Source organism: Podarcis gaigeae (genome assembly GCF_964106915.1).
Source record: "Podarcis gaigeae genome assembly, chromosome: 1".
NCBI lineage: Eukaryota > Metazoa > Chordata > Lepidosauria > Squamata > Lacertidae > Podarcis > Podarcis gaigeae.
In genome coordinates this window covers 100,166,741-100,180,387 of record NC_139678.1, presented here as the reverse complement: position 1 = coordinate 100,180,387, position 13,647 = coordinate 100,166,741, and the positions used below count along the sequence as shown (strand labels likewise).

General features: G+C 39.7%; 1 protein-coding gene across 17 annotated transcripts in view; it reads right to left on the bottom strand.

Moving 5' to 3' along the window:
• Window positions 1-13,647, bottom strand: part of ARHGAP15 (Rho GTPase activating protein 15) — a 383,495-nt gene that overhangs the window by 121,175 nt on the left and 248,673 nt on the right. For all 17 annotated transcript variants that reach the window (XM_083710978.1, XM_083710987.1, XM_083710980.1 and 14 more), the window contains one exon: window positions 11,277-11,354. In XM_083710978.1, the coding sequence (XP_083567104.1) occupies window positions 11,277-11,354 (78 nt within the window). The remainder of the gene's footprint in view (window positions 1-11,276; window positions 11,355-13,647) is intronic.

Genomic DNA, 13,647 nt, shown 5'->3' with positions numbered 1-13,647 from the left:
CCTAATTTTAGGTCTGCAGCTTTGGCCCTGGTTTGGATTGGGTTGCCTGCTTTGGAGCAGGGGCTGGGTAGGATTTTTTTTCCATTTGGCAGATTGGATGTAGCCACTTGGTTTTCGCCTACCCCCTTAGCAATCGTCACAACTGTGTAAGGTTTGGAGGTTAGGCATTGGCTTATTGAAGTGTGTGGGAGGGAAGGTGCGGCCATCACTTGCCCCTCCATGAAGAAGGGTATTCCGCTAAAGGAATCTGGGGGTCCTGGATGTTGTCCGAAGTCCGCTTGAGGGGACTTGGCTTGAGGGGATATGGCTAGGGCCATGCCAGGACCACAGGAACCCTGGGGTGAGCTTCATTGGTCTTCATTGATGTTGCTCCCTCATTTGGTGTTTACTCTTTCAGACTTCCAGCCAGAGAGGCATCTGTCAGTTATAGTCTGTTGCCAATGCCTAAGCCAACACCGCTCACTTTGCTGTAATCAATAAAGTTGTGGCCTAAATTTTGCCCAATAACTTAAACTAAAATTATGTGTCAGTGTGAAGTTATTTTCAGGGGAAGGGCTTGGGGGCCTCGAAGCGCAAGAGATGTTCTAGGGCAGCAGCACATTATATATCATCTGCTTCACATAATTCAAGCATGTAAAAACACCACTCACAATGCAATGACAACATGTACGGTAATTTGATTTGAACCTAGGGATACCTGTCTAAACACATTTTTTGGAAATAAGATACTCTGAAATTTATTGACACTAAGCACAATGTTGAACACTTGTCAGTACAGGCATACCTCGGGATAAATACGCTTCAGGGTAAGTATTTTCGGGTTGCGCTCCGCAACAACCGAGAAGTAACGGAGTGCGTTACTTCTGGGTTTCGCCGCTCGTGCATGCGCAGACGGTCAAAATGACGTCACGCACATGCACGGAAGCAGCGAAACGCAACCCGTGCACACACAGTTGCATGCTACGTTCTGTTCAGGATGCGAACGGGGCTCCGGAACGGATCCCGTTCGCATCCTGAGGTACCACTGTAATGGACTTGATGAGAGACAATTAACCGAAGTTGAGCCACAATGGAAGTGCTCAGGGCTTCATCTATGAAAAACCTTACTTCTCCTCTACTTCTTTTCTCCTCAACAACAACCCCCAAAACCAGTCAATGTGCAGACACTGATTTGTTTCACTGAGCAAACTGTCTGGCAAAGAGAGAAGTATCCCCCTCTTTACTGATCTTCTAGGTATTTCCTGGGACTGGCACCAAGTACTATTTTTTTACCTACAATTAAAATGACCAGATACCAGTGTTTGGAGATAACCCTTTTGCCACTCCACCCCCTCACCTGGCAAACAACATTAAACAGAAAATGAATTCTGACAAGATTACAGTACTGTTGGTGGGTGGTTCTTGAGTCTGGGAATTGGGTGATCATCATGTTCTAGATGGCAAAGTCTCTTCCTGAAGGAGAAAGAGGGTTCTCCTGGACCTAGCATTTTCATTGGTGGCCCAAATGGGGTTACCCATTTGCTTATTTCCAGCTCAGGCTATCTCTGAACTGAGATACCTTGGCCAAGGCGCAATACACTCTAGTAGCCTCGAACTAGATTGAAGATAGTCTGAAAACTTCAGTAACTGCAAAATGCAGCTACTAGAGTACTGATAGTTCTTTAGGATGTCACATAACACTTATCTTGTAGGATCCACACTGGCTGCCTACATGTTTATGCTGGTGGTTTTCCCCATACCCTGGCCATGAGATTGGTAGATGTGGACCTCCTTGCCTTCCTACCAGCAAATGTATCTCACTGTCAGCTGAGGCAGGATGTGAAATGTGGTTTTTGTTTAAGCTGCTCTGCCTTTTACAATACGCAGAGATAGTGAACTCCCAAGGGGCCGTTTAAATGATGCACACCTAAATTATTTGCAATATGCCTGTGGAGTTGATTGGATGTGCAGAATGACACAATCCATGATGGCATCACCTGTCATATGCACCTATGATGGAATAGCTTGAATACCCCCAAGTGGTAATGCTTTTCGTAATGTGTTTGAAATGTTTGACAGAAGCAGCCAAATAAAGAAAACAAAAACAAAAAAGGAAAACAAGTGAAAATGAGATTTAATTTATTTTTTAAATAATGTGAATGTTTTCAGCTCAGCCCCAATGCCAAACACTCTCCTTCTTTGGAGGTTTTTAAGCAGAGGTTGGATGGCCATCTGTCATGGATGCTTTAGCTGAGATTCTTGCATTGCAGGGCAGGGGATTGGACTAGATGACCCTTGGGGTCCCCCCTTTCAACTCTACAATTCTATGATGCCTCTTTCTCCTATCCTAGACAGCCACGAATTCCAGCTATCCACACCACTTGTAGTACCCACAGTTGCTTTCCCCTAAGACGCAGCCAGTTTAAGGATAGTGACCATTAACAATTTAACGTAATTTGCTTTTTCATGGCATCTCCTCCTTCACCCATGCAGTGCTAGTAATCTAGCACAGGGACATACTAAATGCCTAAATCATTGCGCATCACCTACCCTTCCTTATTCCTCAACAATGTTTTATATAATGATTTAGTCCAGTGAAGTTTTGCCAGTTTCTTAAAAGGAAACTGAAGAAGATGAAAGTGTGTGTGTGTGTGTGTGTGTGTGTGTGTGTGTGTATACACCCAATCACCATAATCAATGATTTCATAAAATTTCTTTTAAAATATGCATGAAGTAGCCTGGGTGCTTAACCGGGGAAATTTGCTCAACGTCTCATGATACATACAACTCATTGGCTATACTAATCTTCATATCGGTTCCCAAAGGATATTGGCGGCTGGCTGGGGAAAAGAGAAGGAAAAACAAATGTAAACTATCAGAGAGGATTTCCCTAGCCCTTTAAAATATATTATTTTCTGTCAATCTTGCTATGTGCTAAAAGCGCTGCAAACTCCATCACGCCCTTGGCCCATTAAGACTGTACCAAGCTGCTTCTCTGGAAGTTGGGAGCCTTTGCAGTGAAGCTTCTTTGCCTCTGCCCACAGAGAGCCTTTGTTAACTGACAAGAGGACTGAAGCGACTGGCTGCCTTTGAAATGGATATGTTGGGTCAGTGAAAACTGCTGGGTGCTTTTCAGTGGGTCTGTATGCCTTCGTCTTCTTCTTCTTTAAAAAATACAGTTTTGAAAAGTAGCTGCTGCTTCTCCTTTTCTCTCTTTAAAAAATAAATAAATCCTGGTTTTAACACCCAACCCATTTTCACTGACCCGATGAGTCAGTTTCAAAGATAACTTCAGTCCTTAGTTGGAGTTAAAAAGGTAGCAGTGCTGATTCAAGCTCTTCTCCTTTAGACTGATAATGGTAGCTGCCAATCAGATTCAACTCTGGCAGGTTTTCAGAAAAACCTGCGTAGGTTTCATATTGGATTTTTCAAAATGCTGAAAAAAAGGAACATGGGCACTTGCTTGTAAAACATTTTCACTGATCTTGTCTTTTCCTTTCTTCGGCTTGCTGATACAAGAAATAAGAATGAGGTAAAGCATCATTTATCTCATTGGCCTGGGGGATATGCAAAAACAGCCAGCTAATCAGATCTTAGGATAAATGAGACTACTATTTACCACAGTGTTATACCACAAGGGGATGACATAATGTGTGCCAATACATGTGGGGTAGCTTCAGACAGTACAACATGGATGAATCCTCTTCATATTTATATGCAAGCGAAGGCCCCAGTGCAATCAGTGGTCCTTAAATGTTCATAATTGGGCACAGGATCACAGCTCTTTGCGACTACTAATAGTGACTAATAATGCCACTAGTGCATTACCTTTAGAAAGGGGATGCAACACTTATAAATCCAACGCTGAAGGTATGCTAGAATCCATAAAATTTCCAATTACAGAGCTAGAATTTATTGTGCACATATGGAAAATAATACTTGTAAAAGAGAGAGGGGTTTGTGCCTGGTGCTGTCAATACTGTGAAGGATGGGGTGATTATAAAGCAAATTAACAATACTTTTAAATGTGCATTCACTTATCTTTCCAATTAAATCCTTGTTAAACAACTGCACAGACAGTAATGGTACTTCTGCAAAGCATGGATCAAGACAGTTTTATTGTAATTTTTACTTTGTAACAATTAATCAAGTAGTCATTTTCTTTATTATTAAATTATTTAGTTAATAAATATTCTCAACTGGCCAACATATTTGTATTTCACATGCAATTTTTTAATGTTGGAACTTGTATTTGAATGTTGAATTAGATGTAGAACTCACTCAAGAGCCGTTTTATTTCATCACTTATTATTGTGGCAAATAAAATCAACTCCTATTAATGCCAGATGACTGTTTACTTTATAAAAATCTGCCATACTTTAAGGCTATGTTACAGTCTCCCAATTCTAATAACAATATTTTTCTTTTTCAGGTAGCAGAGACTTTGCATGTGATGCAGGTAGGAAATATTAATTTTCCCTCAAAAGCTGCATATAGATACTAAAAACGCAGTAATTGACCTATGGGTGGTGTGTTGTATTTTACAGTTAACATGCAAATAAGGACATTCAAAGGTCAAGCTACTCTGCAAATGCCAAACATTTTGTAAACAAAGAGCTTGATATGAGACAATTAAGATCTACTTCATTTTATGCATGAATTGACACTTATTGAACAATGCAGTAAACAGCGATATTGATATTTCTATGGTTTGTGATAACTATACACATATTAGGACAAATTTCAAGTGCTCCAACTGGGTATGATAAATCCATAATACTTTGTATTTCCCCCTGTAAATTTAGTGCTCAAGGGAATTACTTGAACAATTCCCTTGAAAAAAACCAGTTAATAATAATAATAATAATAATAATAATAATAATAATAATAATAATAATATGATGTCTACCCCACCCATCTGGCTGGGCTTCCCAAGCCACTCGGGGCGGCTTCCAACAGAAGGTTAAAAATACATTAAAACACCAGTTGTTAAAAACTTCCCTTAGCAGGGCTGCCTTCATATGTCTTCTAAATGTCATATAGTTGCTTATGTCCTTGACATCTGATGGGAGTGTGTTCCACAGGGTGGGTGCCACTACCAGGAAGGCCCTCTGCCTCGTTCCTTGTAACCTCACTTCTCCATATCTAGTGAGTGTGTGTGCTATATTTGTGGTAAATGTGCACATGTGTTGAGTATATGTGTTGTCTGCATGTGTAGCTTGTGTGCATGTACTTACTCACCAAGAATCCCACCAATGACATGTGCCCTTGGAGGGATAGAGGATCGTCAATATGGCCCCTGGGTTGAAAATGTTTAGCCACCCCTAAGTAGTATGTGAAGCAATCTTTCCAAAGTTCCCTAGAAACTCATATGTATGTTGTTCCAGAGTTAATAGGTCTAGGAATTATTTAGAATATGGAGTAAGTGGATACATTTGCCACACATCCATTAAAAATCTATAAAGTTAACTTGGGCTCTGGATTGGAAACCTAAACTGAAGTACGAGGAGATGATGTCATCATAATGACAGCTTACACAAAGGTCACAACAAATCATTACAATGGCGGAAATCAGTGAAACAGGGGTGGCTAGCTTGTGGCTTTCAAGATGTTGCCAGACTCCAACTCTCCTCAACTTACAACGGCATCACTGTTCACTTACAGAAATTACAGCTCCCCTCCGAACTCTTCCAGTTTCCCATGTATAATAGTGGATAGCCAAAAGGTTCCCTGATAATAATGTTGCCAGTTGTATGGAATCTTTACTCTAATGTACTTAAATCCCACTGTTGAGGAAACAGTGACATCACACTAGCATTAATGTTCATTTTGTTTTGCAATATCTTTCAAAGAAAGAGAGAGGTAAAAAAATGGGTATTACTGTCTCCAAGAATCCTCATGGCTTTGTGTTACATGAATCAATGTAACTGACAAAGTTTTGAGCTGGGAACTGTGTACCATATTGAAAGATGTTATAATACAGGCCTCTTATGATCTAGATCTTTTCAGCTTTTAATAGGAAAAATAAATCATTGATAAAAGATAATCTTGTCACCTGAAAGAAGAAGTGCAATATCAATGACCTTCCGTACAAACACACAAATACACACACTCACTCTCTCTCTCACACACGGATAAAATGTATACAGTACGGCAGTGCTTCTGTTGTCATTGCTGACAAAAAAGCCTTAAGAACTGGTAATAAAAGATCGAGTAAAAAAGTGCAGGGAAGTGAGCCAATGTGTTTTTTTATATAAAAAAATACCAGAAGACACTTTCTAAAATGTTTAACAATAAAGATGAACAATTGTAAGATTTTTGTCCTTTTTCTCCTCCCCTCATCATTCCCTGGTTGCCTTTTATTCATTTTCTGATCATACTGATTATGTTCACAACATAAAGATAGGGGATACTGATAATGCTTAGGTCTGAGGCTCATTCTCTCTTTCTCTTAAAAAAAACCCCACAAAAAAACTTACAGTACACTATTCTCAAGCTTTCCTGCAATGTTTTGTGGTTCAAGATTCCAGTTGCAATGAAATAAAGACGGTCTAAATTTATGTCTGTTTTGCACTTCACAGAGCAGGGGTTTCAATGAAAGAATCATACATGGTCAAATGGCAGTGTAGAAATGAACAATCAAGTACTTTGCTCATGCAAGGATTGATAGTCTGTCCAATTTGGGGCATTATAAATGGATTTTTTCATGCAGGGTTGGCTAATGCTTATTGCTGAATAATATTAACAGAAGCAACAAAATTTTGCCGAGAAAAAAGTTATATACAAAATAAATATAAAAATATTTTAAAAAATCAGAGGTTTCCCTTCTTAAGTACAATGGGGGGAATCGCCAGATCAAATAAAATTATTTTAAAAATGAAAAATCAGTATTAATAATAATACGTACATCTCATTATTGCCAGTAGCCACCATAAACCCACCTTTGCAGAGGCTCTCAGTTTTGCACAAGAGGTAATAAGCCATGTGCTCTACTTTTGATGCCATGTGCATGTCAAGCTTCTGAGCTACAGCTACAATGGAAAAACCTGCCAGCATTAACCGGTTCTTCATGCCTTTTCCATAGGCCTAGCTCAGAACCAGAAGTTTGGCCAAAACTAAGCTAGCATTGCTAGTGTATGAAACATAATACAGTAATATGGGTCTGTAGCTGCTGCATGTTGTTTGGTGATTCTTTTGATAATTTATCAGAACAGATATAAATTTGAAGCATTAATAGATTTTTGACAAGAAAATGAAGGTAAAAAAACAAGAGGTTTAGCACTATGTAGCACTATGTGGGGTGTGTGCTTGCAGAACGAGCTCCGCTTGTGCAATGGGACTCTCACCCATGCACCTGCTAAACCTACGTGTTCCCCCAATTCTGCCAGAGGAGCTTTAGGTGCGGAGGTGGGAAAGGGGTTATTATGTTTCTGTCAATGCACCTTGTCCAAAACCTGGGATTGGAATGTGTAGGCAAGGCTTTTCCTTTAGTTACAAGCTTTTCTTGACCATCACAACTGAGCTCTCTCTACTCCATCTCTCCACCCGGTGTTTGTTGCATCACCCCTTCAACTGGAATTTTCTCTCTTTTAAAAATTCTCTATTTATGCATTTTCCAAAATTTCATACATACATCTTTTAATTTGCTTCATTCATCTCATTTCTCCAGACTTGCCTGTCCACCGCTCCATGGTTTTCTACACCTTGGTCCCTGTTATACTGCATATCCATCTATACCACTCATTTTGATTCTATACAATATCTGAAGTGTTATTTACTGCTGCTCACATATCTATCCCTACTTGGAAATTTATCTGGTTTTTGTACCTCTTTAAATATTCTCCAAAGTATTCCCACTCTTCCCTCACCTATTTCTCATCATGATTCCTCATCTTAGCTGCGGTGATGGCTAAGATGGCATTCTCTTTTTATGCTACGCTTAGAAACATTTGTTTCCCTTTTGCTCACATTTTTCTGCAGCACTTCATGGTGTCCAAATCACTTGGGACGGTGGGCCCCCACTTTGACTTGCGTTGCCTCAAGTACAGATTCGGCTTTGCCCTCGACAAGCCGAGAAACCCGCTGCAGTAATCTGTTTTTCCGAAAGAATTCCTCAAATCTACTGCATATTACAAATAGGTACAACTGGGTGTATTTATCTCTGTTTATTTCTTATTTGTTCGTACGGCTAACTACTCAAACTGTAAAGTTAGTGTCTTTTTTTCTAAAATCATTTGCTCAAGAACTATTTATCTTGTTGCATTTGTAAGCCTCAATACAGTGGTACCTCAGGTTAAGTACTTAATTCGTTCCGGAGGTCCATTCTTCACCTGAAACTGTTCTTAACTTGAAGCACCACTTTAGCTAATGGGGCCTCCTGCTGCTGCTGTGCCGCCGCTGCACGATTTCTGTTCTCATCCTGAAACAAAGTTCTTAACCCAAGGTAATATTTCTGGGTTAGCGGAGTCTGTAACCTGAAGCATATGTAACCTGAGGTACCACTATATATAAATAAAATATACAGAGTTATTGATTCACATTCTCTGCATAGATTAGGAAACAAGAGACTTGGTTTATTGGGGATTGTCTCCTTTGACAGCTGTTCTTTTTGAACAACTCTAGCGGGTCCTCACCTTGGAAAGATCACAAGTGCAACCTCTCATTTTCTCATGTCGCAGCAAATTTTTGACCTGCTGCATCACACTCTTGTTCATGGATATCTGCCAGGGGCACCAACGTATGTCCTACGCAATAACACCAACACAGGACAAAAAGACCGTATTTGCAAGCCACCCTGAAATTAGTTAGTTGTACACCAAATTGCCGGACTTGCATGAGGAAAGAAGGTGATGGCAAGTGTACATCAATGGATGACTGATCAAGCAGCTTGGTCTCTTCCACAGTTCTTTAAAGCAGAAATGAGAGCAGAGAGTGAACATCTGAGACAGTACTTCTGGGAACAGGAAGAAGTGCAGTCTGTCTAGAGCTTGCATGGTGAAATAAGAGCTTTGACTTTTTATTTTTAAGTTGAATGACTTTACTGACTTGGTGGCTTGGGATGGATTTGGCAATTCAGTTTCATACAGAGATGTAGGACTTAGTTCATCCCTGGTGTAATTCAATCAAACTCAAAGTGATGAAATCCTTTGCATACATTTGATGACAAGTTCACAGAAATGTTTTGAGGAGACTTCAATGGAGTTACATTGGGGAAGAATTTGATCCTTTCTGGGATTTCCCCCCGCTAATTTTAAATGTCTTATGGTTGTATTCATAATTTGAGGCTATTCTTTAGAAATAAATGTGCCATATGTATATCAATCTCAAAATTAGGACAAGTCACAGAGCAAGAAAGAACACAGAACACCTAACTAGAATACCAGAAAGAAAATAGCAACAATCAATAATAATATAAGATTCTTCTACAATATTTTGCATATAAAAGTAAATGTTAAGTTAAAAACAAAAACAGTTTCAGGAATATAAAATTTTATACATGATTACAAATGCCTAGAAGAACAAATGTCCCAGTAGTCAACACTCCTCATTTACTAAGGCCATCAGAAGCCTTGGAAAAAAGTAACTTTTTACCTGGCACCAAAAAGATGTCAGCATAGTTGCCAGGTGGAGCTCACTGCAGAGATTATGCCACAGATGGGAAGCCACAACTGAAAAGGCCCTCTCTCTTGTCATCACCCTACAAGCCTTCCTCAGAGGGGGTTCCTGGGTAAGAGCCTCAGAAGATCTAAGTCTGGACGGATTCATATTGGGAGAGGAGTTCCAGAAGATATTGGGTTCCTGAACTATTAATGTTTATAGCTCAATATGCTCTCTTTTTAAAGGTGAAATGACCATGGACATTTTTCAGAACCACAGTATTAACACATTTCTAATACACACATTTTATATACGGTAACAATCTGGAATATATGACAATGTGGAAGGCATACAACATATCAACAGCATTAAAACTTTTGGGTGGGTTTGTTCATTTGTCTTGCTCCATGCCAGTACACCTTTTCCCAGCGGTGCTGGGGTCCAGAGAATGCAGCAAAGTACTGGGCAAGGGTTTGCCCAGTATCTTGTCTGTGTGATGGGCTCATGGGAAAGAGCTGTCCCATGAGCCCTTGCAAGGGGGTGGGGAAAATCAATATAAGGCTGCTTCCCCTGGAGCTCAGAGCCATTCCGCCTGGAGAGCTTCCTACCCACCGTCGGGTTAGAACCTTCCCTGAGCAGTTTTGGGTCCGTGGTTGACATAGCCAGGATATTTTTTTCTCAACCTGATTGGCACTTGGTTGGGTTTTCTCCACCTTTCCCTCAGTGAAATTATGGCCTTCCTTTGTTAGATGGAATAAGGTTGTTTTTTGAGGGCGGAAATGGCATTGGGCAGGATCAACATAGTATGGGGAGTCCACATAAGGGGTCTGAGGAGAAGACTGACCATGGCACCACAGCTTGGTGTTGGGGTACCTACCTAGTAGGTATCTGTACGCTGGTTGCCCAGTAAGACCTTGCTTGTTTGGCTTGCAGCCAGGCAAGGTTCAACAATGGATGACCCCAACAGAATGGATTTGGGGCAGTCCAAACATGGCAGACCCATTCCATCGACATGGAGTTTGTGGAATGCTGAAGTGATCTTGGCCCCAGCGCCATGCCAACCCTTTCCCGCTGCTGTCAATAAGGATTTAGCCTGATTTTATCCCATCACCATTGTACAGTCTGTTTATTTGCTGCTCTCATGAGTCAAATAATGCACCTTTCTGGGTAATCTAATGTTGGCTTTTGTACCTATTGCATAATTCTAGACTTATTTTTGTAGTATTGCAGAGAATCATTAAATTGTTAATGTGAATCAGTGCACATTTCTTACTATTACTCTTTCCCTTCCTGTGGCATCATTCCCAAGTGTCTTTGTTTTTCTTCTATTTCATTTTCTTATTCCATGTCTCTTTAGACTAGTAGGCCTTCTCTTTTTTATGTCTAATATTTTAGCATAGATATTTAGCATAAATTTAGTGTCACATTTTAATTCCTCACTCCTTTTGTTGTCTCTCTCCCCCCCCACCCCCAATTCTTTTACTGGCTTATTTTCTTTTACAGCATGACTGTTGCTCTTCATCTTCTCCCTTCCAACCCATATTTTGGTTGTTTGCAGTATCTCTGTACACTTCTCTTCTGCAAAATGCCACTCTTCATTCTCTGCCACTAATGTACCACGGCTTCTAAAATCCATTGTATTGTCATTTCAGACAGATAAGTACTAAACAAAACATTACCAGGGTGAAGGAATCACTTACCATGATTGACAACAAATCGCAACTTCTGTATCGTTGCCAGATTGCCGCTGACTCTGTATATTCCATCAACATCCAGACCTGAAAAAGGAAAACATATTTCATATTGGCTTGTGCGAGTATTATACTTAAGATGTCTGCCAAGAAAATATAAATGTCCTAAACTACAGAGAAAATTTTACTTCAGTGAACTATTTGATAAACATTCGGCTGATGAAACAGAGTCACATGATGTTCTTGTTCTGTTTTATTTGCCTTTCAAGGTGAAAAGTCCCCCCCTTCTTCTAAATCAGTATTTGCCTGAAGGTGAGTGGATTACTGATATACACGTAGCTCCCATTTCTATGAAAACTTCCACATTCAAATAAACAGAAGGGGAGCTCCTTATATTAGGGTTCCAATATTTCAAACAGTGAAAATCCGGACAGAAAAACTATTGAGCTTTATGGACAAAATAACTTTTTAAAAAAGCCGTTTTAGAGCTATTTTCATGTAAAAACAGCTGCCATACATCCAGAATACAGCAGTTGCAAACAGTGTCCAGGCAGGAATCACTGAAATGTCCAGGAAAATCCCATAATCCCATATTGGAAGTCTAGCTTTTGGCAGATTTCCATAAAAATAGCTCAAAATGTTTTGTTTTGGGTTGTTTTTGTTTTGGTTTGCAAAAAAAGCTCTCAACAACTTTGGGCAAAATGAGAAAACTCCCCAATCAAGTGTGGAATTTCATCTCCACTGAATGATGGAGTTAGATAAGCTCTATGTACAGATTCCAGCACAGCTGCAGCTCTGCTTTGGAATTTTGCTGTACAACTTATGGCAAACTTTAAGGGCAATACAGAAACAATACTCCTGTATCTCTTAGCTACATTAAGAAATCAGGAGCAGGCAAATGATCATGTGATCCTTCCCTACAATCTCTTCCCAGAGGAAACTTCCTCAGTTGAACTATGATCAGTCAGGGGATACACCAGTAAGCACTGACTTTAACTGTGTTGAATGCTAACCAGGTTCTAAATCAAAACTCACCAGCCAGCTTTTCGCTTGATTCCAATCCTAGTTAAACAGGGAACTTCTTTAACTTTAACCTCGGTAAAGCTCAGCGCTGTGCCAACGCATTCTCACTTAAATTATAAAGTGGCAATTTGCTTTGGGGAGGGAAGAGATTTCATTTACAGTACATACATGGACCAAAACTACAAACTCCTCAGATTATTGACTGCAGAGTGGTCTAACTAATTTGACTGGATCTATTCCAGACAATGTGGTTAAATGAATGCATCTGGAGACATTCAGTATGGCTAAGGGTTAATGAAAGTCTAAAATTAGCAGCTCTCCATAAACCTTTGGTACTGTTAATAAATTGAATATGAGAAACTATACTAATCTGAAGGATAGTGTATCTTGAAGACCAATCTTGAAGACATGAGTGAAAGTACAGCCAATTAGCGTTTTATTTGGACACTCCACAATATGGCAGACTGAGGAAAATGTTGAGAGTACTATACACCAATTACTGTGCACACATGCCATAGACTTTCTTCTTTAAATACTTTGAAAGTCAAGCCAAACCAAACCAATATAAATTGGTGGATTTGGACATCCTTTTTATGACCACATTATCCCAGCTGGATTAGAAACTACTTATTTTGGAAATACATTTAGGCCAAGTGTGTGTGTGTGCGCGCGCGCGCGCATTAAAAAAAAAGATGTTCTGCCTTTAACATTATTCTGTTCTGAGCTTCTGAACAGTTTTCAAAGAAAACAACTTCAACTTCTAAGAGCACCTTTATCAAGAACAAAAACATCCTCATTCTACTGTCAGTATTTCTTCATGGTAGGTTTCAAATGCTTGTCGGGGTAGTGGAGAGAGCGGGAGAGAGAGAGAGATAAAACAAATGTATTTTCAAAGGTTTTTAACATTTTATTTGGGGATAGCATTAACTTTTAGTGGCAAAGAACATTCTGGAATAACGCATATTCACTGCAATAAAATCCGACTCCTACTTTAGTATATGCTGACCGTCTTATGTTTCAAAATGGTGTTTATCATTGAGACAGATCATTGGCTTCCCCCAAGAGAATATCAATATTTCTCCCTCCCTGTTCTGTTTTAAGGAGCTTAGAATAGGATGGACACAAAACCAGGAATCATAATACAAACGGTGTTCAGAAACTCAGTCAAGGAAAATGCAGCTGTTGTAGCTCATTCCCACCATAAATCTTATAAGCTTTCCGGCTTACATCAAGAATAGGAATTAATTTTCTTTTCTTTTCAGAATGTGTGTGTGTGTGTGTGTGTGTGTGTGTGTAAAGCAATTGCTTTTAAAAATGTTGTTGGGTTTGGGTCACAGTTTTCACACCTTATACATAT